We start from the raw sequence: 11,526 nt of genomic DNA on the forward strand, positions 1-11,526 counted from the left end.
AGCATTTCGCCCTTTCCTGCGTCAACGCACGAATTGAGATGCCAGTGCCACGAGAGGGAACTTCACTGCTGTTATCTAGCCAAAACCAGCTTACTTTAACTCAGGCTAAATTATGCATATGACATCCGTGTTATGACATTCCATAACACGATGATCTGTTTCACAACACCTTGCTACGCAGCACAAAAATCCTGCATTTACTAAGTGTGCTTCAAGTGCATGTCTTGGGGCAGGAATCCTCCTGCTTTGGTAAAATGCCACCTATTTTTACGCTGCGTATACAAAGCGCTGCCCAAGCGCCATGAAACACCACAAACTCCTCAAAACACCATTTCAGAAGCAGCAAAGTCGTTGTAAAGAGACAGAGGCCAATTCTAAATTACAACACTTTATTGCAGCATTGGCAAAGGTCAGATTTCTGAAGCTGGTGAAGATCGGGCGGCATTTCTGTATGAAATGTTACAATTTTACAAGTCTCTCTTCCTACATGCAGAAACCAAAAACAGTGGTAAAAAGGATTTTAAAAGAGCTAGAAAAAAAAAGAATTAGTAGTAACATACAGATGAGCTCCTAAACTCAATTAACTACCTCTACCTGAAAGCCAACAAAAAACTATGCTAATAAATAACAGATTGTCAGAAACAGACCAAGAAACCTCATTTCTACTTAAAAAAAAAAATTCTACTTGTTTCCAGACTTCAATTTTTTTTTTTTTTTTTTAAAACTTTGTTTGTTTCAACAGACATAGAGGCTTATCAACCCATGAAGATCAACAAAACTTTGGATCCACCCCTTGACATCCTCCTGTTATGCCGACTGGCACATTTTGGTTGTCAATGATACGTACAATGGGCTCAACTATATCCCTGTCCTTAGGCTGGTGTCAGGCTGTTCCAAGCAGTACGAGTCAACACCCCGTGTTAATCACGTCACATTCTATCTTAAACCCTAACAGACATTTTACCTCCTTGGCTCTTGCGTTTTCACCCCTCCCCAGCCCCTCCTTTCTTGCTCCTCTGGCAGCAAAACGTTATTCCTTATCCCAAAACTTTCTCGTGAAGGAGTGTTTGATAAGAAGTTATCCTACTTGTCAGGGTTTTCCTTTTGATTTCGCCGTTGGCTCTACGTTTTCCTACTGCAGATCTGCAGCTCTCAAAGAATATCCTTCCAACACAAAGTGCTCGATCCGGAAATAGCGTCACTTGCGTCAAGCTCAGAACTTTGTTCTCCCACATCCGGAGCTGTCAAAGACCTTTTCCATTCCAGTGTAATCGTCTGAATTTCTGGTTGATCTTCGTCTTGACTGAGCAGCTCACTGCTGGTCAAGTTACCCATCTCATTCATTTACTTCAGCTCTTATAAGAAATTAACCCTCAAGGCGGTTCCCATAACAAAAAGCTTTTTTTTTTTTGGTAGGCCATGACTGGAAGCTTCCACTTGTTCTGTGTGGGTTTGGGGGGGAAGAGGGGAGGCCGTTGTTTCCGCCCCACGGCCCCAGCCTGTCCCAGGTTTCGATTCTGAACGCTCTAGACTGACATGCTGAGATGTGTCCACTGCTCTCATTTAATCGCTGGAGGACTCCACTATCCACAACATCAGAGATACAGGACCTAATGAAATGACACTTGCTGCTGGATCAACGTCTCCTAAGGAATGAGAGGAGAAAAGAAACAGTTTAATAAGAGATATCGATGCAACGCAGATTTGCAGCCACTGAAATCAACCGCTGGTGACTTTGATATTGTATTAGCCTCTGCCTATTAAAGTTACTTATTTCTATCACCTGCACAAATTTTTTCCAGAGACCACATCAGAACACAGACAACTTACATCACAAGAATGTCCCCTGCACAATTTCAGCAGACAAGTCTAATATTGTTCAGACCTAGGGCTGTTATCAGGAAGGGGTTTTCAGGATTGGTAGTTTCCAGAGGGCCACAAAGCTGAAGTGGTTTTTGTTTGGTTTATTATTTACAGTGAAATAACTTTCTCAAAGAGCCTTTATAAACGAGTATGCTAATAAAGAAAATCTTGTCTTCCTTTCCCTCTAAACTGCAACTCTCTTCCCCTTTGCTATACGGGTTAGACTCACACCTACATTTGCAGAGCCCAACAAGCACCATGTAGTCAAGACAAAAACCTGAGAACCTCGCCTTTTTTCCCTGTTCAATTCCAGTGCAGTCCACAAAAAAAGCCGCAGGATTTGGAATCCCCTCCGCCAAGTTCCTACTCTGGGCTTTGCTCCCATAAAACAGCTGAAAAGGGAGGCTGGGATTGCTCTGCCGAGTGGCTTTCACAGAAAGCTACACTGACTACTAGGGAGGAGGATGTAGTACAGGATCAAGAATGACAGCTGAGAAAAGGTCAAGATTCAAACATTGGTGAAAAAGATGGCAAAGAATAAGGTGAACTGAGCCAGCACACAGTCAAATAGCACACTGAATTTTTTAGTACTTATGTTACCTAGGATGTGAAGATGGGAGCCATTCCACCATAAAAATCTCTGAAGCAAGAACAAAACATTACTGCTAAAGCAATGAGATTTTTTTCTTTTTTTTAAAGGATACAAGAGACCATTGAAAATGACAACTCAAGACTTCCAAAGCAGCATGACGTACCAAAGGATAGATCTCTCAGTTCAAGACAGTGCCACGCCAACACTCGAGTCTGTCTGCTTTGAGACACCAACAGTCTACCACAGGCAGCTACAGACTGAGGCCCACAGAAACTGCATTTGGGCTGCCCAAGACTTCTGGTGTATGTCAGTAAGACATGGACTCAAACTTCAAAATATAACATCAGTCAGTACATGAAATACACAGCAAGTGAGGTATGAAGTGTGTTTGTCCAGTAGCTGAAACAGGAAATCATGTTAAATTCACATTTTTCCTTATTATCTATATTCTGATTTTCCAGCATTAATGAAATGCTCTACATTAAGAGAATATTTAGCTAATAAAATCCTAGCATCCTGTTATTACCTTTATGCTTCATTTTTCTTTATTAAATGGGTTAGAGAAATAGCAGTCGGATGCAAATAGGAGACCTGAAATTACCAATTACCTTGAATATGATTTAGTTTGTCAGCTTGTGGCTGTATCCCAGCGGACCTTTTGACACAGAGGGGTCTGCTTACTTTACTACACTTTCAAAACAGCAGTGAGTTTTGAGGTTACTGCTTTTAATAAGGAGAGGTTTAACAAGTTAAAAGTCTCCTTGCTAAGGCTCATTTCTCTGCAGTCAAATTTCTCACTACAATTTTTTCTTTCCTGGTAACCAATATTTTTAAATAGATTTCACAGTGTGGTTCTTCACATTTCACTTTTCAAGCACACCATTTAATGGATCGCAAGCCTCTTTAAACAAAGGAAAACCACTCCTTTTCTTTTTTGAAGTGAGAGGTTGTTCTCCAAAACTATAAATGAATATTGTCATGATAATCCCATCAAAGAAAAATAATCATTTTGTAAATTTTGTGTTTCCTGAAGGTGTCAGCTGAACAGCTTGATAGCCAAAGTTCTCTTTTAATACACAATTGCTACAGAACTGGAGGCAAAGAGTGAAAATTGTTGCCTTCCCATTTCTGCTGAAGCAAATCAAGGAACACTACTTTTAATGGAGTCACAGTAAATTACCCTTAAGGCCTGTCAGCCTTAAATGTATGAGTTCCAAAATAATCTCTTCCTTGCAGGGTTAGCAGTGTTCAAACTCGGAGCTATGACCAGGTGATTACAAATAAACAGGAATAAATTCTAAATTTTTGATCCAGAATTTTACACACACTAAACAGTAAGAAATCTGACAAAGCCTGTAAATCTCACTGCAGTTAATTCACTACAGAAAAAGGACATCAATAGATAACAAATGAAATAGACACTGCAAAAGACTTTGCTCGTTTCTAAACAAAGTGGATGCAGTACAGCCACAGCCACTAATTCATTCTTCCATTTACTGGGGGTTTATCACAGGCAAAGTAGGCGACACATCTGTGGGTGGTTTTGGTTTAGCACACAAAAGTACCCTTAGCTGTCAGAACCTGACAGGTTGTACATTACAGTGGAATCAACCAGGAGATTTACTTGCTCAGATTATTCCTACCCTCACAAAATTTAAAATAAGAAGTTGCACACCTTAAAGAAAATAACACGTTATTTCCAATAAATTTGAGTTACTAACAGAATAAAATAAGCTAACAGTCATCTTCATGTACAAAGAAGAAAGCATAACACAGCTCACTCATCATGTAAGTGATAACATCTGTAATTATACGCATTTGTTCTATCATGTAGGAAAATGAATACTTCTCCAAACAGATACTAAAATTAATAGCTCAGTTCCTGTTTGCTCAGAGCAAATAGGAAGATACTCTGGTGTCCTCAGAGTGTGTGGGGTAACTTCTCAATGAAGACATGGGGGTAGTCTGGGCAGAGAGACTGCAATCCACCCTCCAAAGTCAGAAAACAATCTTCACTACCTCCTATAAATCAGAAGCTCTAAAAAACATAGGTGACAGATCTATACCACAAGCAGTCTATAACACAAGTGGTAAGCCACTAGTGGACCCACAGTCTCTAATAAATAAAGCTCTGCTTCAGTATCTTTCAGTTGGGGTTAAGAAAAGTAACATTGCTTTACTACAGACTACGACACTCAACACGTGCATGACGGCAAGCCTGAGCACTGCACTACACAACAAATAAAATATGCCTGCTAAACAAACTTCCTGGTCCCTGCTGCAAGGAGCTTAGAGATTAAAAGGAACAAAGAGTGAATTACATAATACAGCACTACACTGGAATTGCAAGAGCATGGCACAGCTATTTGAACAAGCAAGCACTAAAACTGTTGCTTTTGACTAGGTTGACAGTGACCTAGTTTACAGTGAAGTCCAAAATTAAATTTTCCCTATAATATTCGAAAATAAAAAGCTTTCAAAAGAACAGCATTTTAAAAGACCTGCAAATATCACATCCACTGGTCTGGCTGCTGTATTCAAAGAACAACTGCAGGTTGCAAGGTGTTTGGGAAAAAATGACTGAAAGAAGAGCAGAGCGTGTCGTTATTTACACCTGCACGGATTATGGCAATTCAGTGTAACTGAAGAGTTTGTATTTCTGCAACAGTATTAAGCCTCACTGGTAGGAAAAAAGTTAAAAGGACAGCACTGCTCATTTGATTGAGTTGCATCTGGTTAATTTTTTAAAAATATTTATTTTCAATTGCAGTCTGTTTTCAAAAGAAGAATTTTTACACAAGCAGTATCTGTACTGGGTCTCAGTGGAGTGAGTGACTGCTCATCAGGAAGTTATGAAGTGACTACAAAAATGTACCCAAAAGTGGGCAACGTTCCTGTAACAAAGGATTAGTATATTACAGGAACTTATTTGTAATTTACAAAGACAGACCCTGTAGTAAGCAAGCTCTCCCTTCCCAGTTGCTGCTCCTATCTATCCATCTCCAAAATTAACTTGTAAAGAAAGCATGAAAGCAGTCTGCATTTCACCCGAGATGCCGTCTGTTTAAATTTGTGCTGCAGGGTTCGTGTAATCATTTATTTGTGAGCTTACTCAGAGTGTGAAAAGACACTCTGAGATATAGTAAAGCTGTAGAATGACTATTAGGAAATCTGGAATGACTCTTTTCATGTTAATACTGGTTTTGGTATGCTCTTGCTTACCATAAATCAAAGGTTCTCCTCCCACCTCTACTAAATATACTTTCCATTCAAGGCTTCTAATAGAGATACACCTCTCAAATTCACCAAACTGAAAAAGCACAATGGGAATTTCTTTAGCTACTCAAAAATATCCTCTCACTGAGAAAGCAGACTTGCATCTTTTTCCCTGTAAGAGGAGGCTCAGACTTTTTGGGGCATTTCACAACTGAAAAAACAATCCTGTGGATTCCAAAGTTCGGTCAAGGGCACATTTACCGACACAAGCACAGAGCATTCTGTAGTTTACCAGAATGCTTTAGAATGGAAACTATTAACAAATGCACTTGCATTACACAGATCATTATCTGTTTCAATTATGAAAGTAATTACTTGCCTAGAACCAGAATTACCACATTTAAAGGAAGATTGTCCTACCTCCCACCAGTTTTAAAGATTAGATCTGCATTAGGTGCTCCCTTCGGATGCTGGTAACGAGGCCGCCGTTCACGATTAGTATTTGCTGGAGCTGGACGCTGTGCCAGAGACTGCAACATTTCTGTAATTGCGTACAGAACACAGTTAAATACATTTTCTACTCATCCTTTCAAAGAGGAATTTACAGAAGCACATTGCACTGACACATAGTAAAAAAGACCTTATTTACACTCTGCTATGCTTTAGGGTTAACGCTCCTCAAGTTGTTCCACAACAGCTAGTTTTAAAAAGTTACTAAATCGCACAGACACCTTGGACAAACCCAAACTACCCCGTAATATGAACTTGCATTTCCAGATGTTCTTACAGAAGGAACTGCCAGCAGTGGTTTTCATCACAGGTGCTTAAGAAGGGGGCTGCAACCTTTTCTTTCTAAACATACCAGCCAGCACTTTCTTTATGATCAGGGACAAAGCTTCACAGCAGGAGGAGAAGCCACAACATTAAAATACCCTGAAATAGTGACAACTGGACAATGTTGCTGTCTCTTAAAGGCTCGGCAAGAAACCTGCCCCAAATTAGGCACTGAGAAGCCAGGTATTTAAGTCTAAGCTAGCAGTAATAGGATCCTTTTACGGAGCAGACAGGTACCGGAGGAGGGTGACTCAGCTGACCTACATTGCACCAGCTGTCCCATGGATGTGGATGGAGTTCTTCACCGTACCATCAGTGTGAAGAGCTAGGTGGGTGCCGAAAGCAGTCTGCACTACGCAGCTCAGCCCTGGACATCCAGCTTTTGGGCAGTTTAAGCTCGGTAAGTATTCTGCTTCGGCATTTGGTAAGACTTCATTCTTAAAATTTCATTTCATTTTTTTTTAATGATAAAAACAGCTCTTTACCAGGCTCAGTTAGTGGTTAAGTACCCAATTTAATTACGAACACATCACAGGACCCTCCACATAACCTCTGCCCATATATTAGTGCATCTAATGGAAAGCATTTCTGACAGTCCACCTGTGCAAGATCTACACTGCTCAGCAAACAGATGGGATAAATGAAGGGGAAAAGTGGAATAAGCTGTTAAAAAGATTATGTTGGAAAGTCTGCTCTGTCTGGTTCTCTAATCCCAGGTAATCTCATTGGAGACACATACCCATCACCTGCTAGAAACAAACACTACTCCCACGATGACTCGCACAGGGCAAAACTAGAGACATTAATGAGGTTCTCTCACCATTTACAAAGTGCATGTGGAACTTTTGGTAAGTTATCCACCCAATCTTAGAGAAAACGGGAAACTAGGAATGATTTAATATACAATACTGGTGTCAACAGTTAGCAAACCATGTATTCACGCTCTGTATACTCCCCTATAAAGACCTGGAAATGCAAAGAAAGCAATTCAACACACTGACAGTCCATTTTTGTAAACATCATGACATAACATCCTTCAAAACAATTTTGTATGCCAGAAGAGATCTCTGTTGGCAGTGATGAGACCCAGGAAGAAAATATGAGGTTATGGGACATTGCCAGCCAGGTGCTAGAAGCAAGCAATGAGGAAACAAGTGCGTGCATGCCTGTGTCTTCTGTTTTCCACACTACAGGTGAAAAAAAATATCGAAGTTTGTGAAGTTGATAACTGTCAAGTTGAGTAACTGAGAAAATAACAGAAGGAAGAAATGCCAAAGCAGCACAGTGTATGAGCTAAGCTGAAGCTATGTCACCCATCTTTGGTTTTAGTGAAGAGAAAAAAAAGTCTACACAGAAAAATACTAGTCTAAATTTGAGTGTCACCCAAACCCTAGGATTAAAAATGTTTGTAATACTAATAAACGTTGCTGAAGTCTGAAATACCCGATACTACTTTGAAGTACATTGGTGAATTTTCATCTGTTAGCTACTCTGCGCAGATGAAAAAAACCCCAAATGTGTGTGCAAACGTTAGGACAACCCTGAGGCATTCTTCCAGACACTGAGACTTCTACCTCCGCTGGTAACTTCAAAGCTTGAAACAGAAATTGAAAACCAACTCTTTCTTCCAATGTGTATGTACCAACTTGTTACAAGCAAGCCGACTCTTCAAAAGTACCAATCAACTGCACAACATCTAAATACAAGAGAGTTCCAAAGAGGAATGTAATTTGGCCTGTTTAATTTCATCTGATTAAAACGTCCTTTTTAGTTTGGTTTTACTCTGTGTGTGTGTTACCCAGGTTGATAAAGAGAATCAACAGCTGTTTTAAAAATTCATATTAATTACAGAACAACCCATTTGCTGCTGATTCCCCCCTGTATTAATACTTCATACACAGCACCTAGAAAATCTATGAGAAAGTAAAGAAAACATTGCCTATTACTGGTTATCAATTGGGATCAGTTGTTTGATTAATTTCTCTTGGAAAAAATAAATGTGACCCTATTTTGCATAGGGATCTACAGTTGCTCACAATACAATCCTAGATTAAACAGACTGATCCTTAAAAAGATACCCACAAAGTCATATGATGAGGCATAAAACCACAAATGCCCTGATCAGTAAAAATACCAGAAATATCATTGAGGGAAGACCCACAAAAAGCCTAGGAAAAGCACTTAAAATGTTTAATTCTGTAGTCTACAGTTTCTCCTCTTTTTTCACAAGTGGGCTTCATCAGAGGGGAGTGTCTCAGAAAAGAAGTTTTTAAGCTAATTATGATGTTTAATACTAAGAATATACTGTGCTCATTTTGAAAAACACACATCCTGTTGATAATTGTAAGTTAAGTTCTACTAGCAAAGTTCTGAATAGAGCACTAGATTCCATAGTGCTTTTAGAGTTAGTGCTGCTTTAATTTAAATTTCCCATTTCTTGATGAACAGTGACCTTTCACTAAACACCTTAAATGACATTTCCTGCTAATTAACTACTTACACTGTGGTAAATACTAGACTGCAATATCTTAATTAAAAAAGTAGAGCAAAAACTTTGGAGATGTTAAGTAGAAATACTCCCATAAGAACAGAATGCCATCAGTGTTATTGGCCTGGCTTTGTTTACTGAGTGAGCCAAGGAAACCAGAGTCTGAAAAAACCAAACCAAACGACCCAAAACCCAAGCACATCCAGTGCATCAGTTTAGGGGCTCCATGGACTGTTGCGTTTCCCATTTGCTTCAATCTGTTCGGGTTCCAAAATGCCTGACTTGCATATCTAAAAAGCAGATTAATCATATAATTTGTATGAAACCTTCATTCTGTTAATATATTCTTATGCTCCAGGTTTGTAGCACTCCTAGAACCTTTACAATATGCAAGTGGCCATTTTTGTTTCTCAGGAGAAGGTGACCTCTTAGTATTTGTAAGTCTTAGTAAGACTGGTGAAGATTCTGATACCTTTGCCTATTAATACCTAAAAAGCAGAATTTAGGTTGCAGAATTCATTCCTCTTGTACCCAACTTAATTGTCTTGCAGTGATGGATGCAATGCCACAGAATAAATTTATGTTATCTTCTTCTTAAGGAAAAAATCTCAGTTCTTCCCCTTTTCCAAAATACACTGAAATGCTGAGATTTACAGAAAACTCCCTTTCATGAAAGAGCTATAAAAACTTCTTTGCACACAGAGATCAGGGAATAAATAATGAATGACTGAAACCAAAACACAGATTTTTCCATCAAGTGTTACAAACTATTATGCAGAAGATAAGCTTCCAATTATAGCAAATAATACTTTCTGTAGATCCAGGAAAGTCCCTCTGAAAATCAAAATTAAATACTTGGCAATTTTCTTACCCTGGTAGTCTTCTTGTTCTTGCCGTTCATTGATGTCCAACGTGAGCTTTTTCATCCTCATTCTCTCCTCCTGTTCAGCTTGCTGTTGGTTCCAGTGGTTTGCAGCAAGTTGGGAAGACATCGGTACATTTAGGATCTTAAACTGCAAATGAAACAAAGTTTAAGTGACTTTCACAGAAAAAACGCAACCACAAAACAATCCAAAATATAGATTACTTCTAGGTGGTTGTGATGAGATACTTTCTACAGAAGTTTCTACTGCAAAGTGTGTTGTTTTGATTTTTTTTTTTTTGGTAACTCTACTTCATGTAAGCAAGCACGAGAAAACACAGGGTATTCAGATCCCCTGAAGACACACAGAAAGTACACAAAAGGCTGATGTGCTGCTACGGCACAAGACTATTACACACAGTATGGGAAAATATTGATTAACCTGCACTGGGAACACATAGCTATAGCTTTATGTTTGTTGTTTTCATATAAGCCGATACCCTGACAGTGAATTTAAATGTTCTTGAGATAAACCATAGCTGGCTCAGAAAGCTGCACCTCCCTCCAAAGGTCTCTGCCTTCCAAGGAGATGAAGCTGCTAAGCAGGATTTCTACTAGTCTCCTCTGTAGTAACAGAGGAGAAATGCTCTAAGGGTTAGAGTTACATGCCTGCATTCCTTAGCCCATACTTTTCCCAACAACTAACTTCACAGTGCTCCTTATTAGTATGGAGACAACTGGTGTCCAATTTCATCTTTTCGTCCTGCCCCCCACTACACATTCAAGACATCTGATTTGCCGTAAGCTACATTAAAGGTAAACCTGGTACTACTGTGACAGAGGTACCCTCCCTCTGAAAAATACAGCTGAGATTTTCTGAGGCATAGGGAAGATGCTTCCTTTTTCCTCAGACTCAGAAAATCCAAGTTTTTATTTCCACAGAAAGGTGGGGTTTTTTTTAACAGTTGTTTCAAGACAGAGAGTGATTCTTCATCTTACCTGCAACCGAAACAAGAGTTTTCAGAACCCTCTTAATGCTAAAGTTTGTGGACATATTAGGAAAAATTTCACTTCCCCCTTCAACTGCACATCCATTAGAAGTAAATGTTTCTGGGCTATAGTAGGGCAACACATTTAAGGACAATCACTCTCAGTATTCTGGGAACTACTCTGAATCCTGCTGCTTGTTCTTGTCATCTGAGATCTACTTCTGCAGAAGCGGAGGCAAATTTCTAAGCGTTCTTTTCTGCTACACTGTCAAAAGCTACAGACAGAAAGATAAACTATCAAAGCCTCTGTTGAGAAGATATGTACTAAAAGCAAAATCCTGTGTATGGCCAGTATTCCATGCAATAATTACTAAGAACTCTCAAGGTATCTATTAGACAGTAGTGCCCCACTAACGGCAGATGACTGCTGACTGTGAGAAGGCACCAAGTACTCTGATGAGTCTGAAAATAAACTGTGTTTGGAACAGTTAAGCTACTCTTGCAAAGACTTGAGAAAGTGAAACCCTATCAGAAGATTTATTTAGTTGAGATAAATCAGGAAAAATATCTTATATGGGGGGAGGGTAATGGCATGTTATATTAAACATAAATACAAGCTCGTTATTAAGGTGTGCAGGGAGGAATGAAATGAATGTTCTTGAAATTCCAACAGAAAAGTCAG

The 11,526-nt window shown here is 39.3% G+C and overlaps 1 protein-coding gene across 1 annotated transcript; it reads right to left on the reverse strand.

Moving 5' to 3' along the window:
• Positions 1-1,147: 1,147 nt before the first annotated feature.
• Positions 1,148-10,004, reverse strand: LOC104506497 (regulator of nonsense transcripts 2-like). The gene is made up of 3 exons (XM_010147468.1): positions 9,865-10,004; positions 6,092-6,212; positions 1,148-1,646 (listed from the first exon to the last, which is right to left on the reverse strand). The coding sequence occupies exons 1-3, from the start codon at positions 9,983-9,985 to the stop codon at positions 1,637-1,639; spliced, it is 252 nt and encodes an 83-aa protein (XP_010145770.1). The 5' UTR covers positions 9,986-10,004; the 3' UTR covers positions 1,148-1,636.
• Positions 10,005-11,526: the final 1,522 nt, after the last annotated feature.

Source organism: Eurypyga helias, unplaced genomic scaffold (genome assembly GCF_000690775.1).
Source record: "Eurypyga helias isolate BGI_N326 unplaced genomic scaffold, ASM69077v1 scaffold48242, whole genome shotgun sequence".
Lineage (NCBI taxonomy): Eukaryota > Metazoa > Chordata > Aves > Eurypygiformes > Eurypygidae > Eurypyga > Eurypyga helias.

What these genes read in the sequence shown, in the direction of transcription:
- LOC104506497 (XM_010147468.1), bottom strand. Translation starts at nt 9,985, where the DNA reads ATGTCTTCCCAACTTGCTGCAAACCACTGGAACCAACAGCAAGCTGAA. An exon ending in AGAACAAGAAGACTACCAGG is followed by an intron (nt 6,213 to 9,864) that starts GTAAGAAAATTG and finishes ACGCAATTACAG; the next exon opens with AAATGTTGCAGTCTCTGGCA.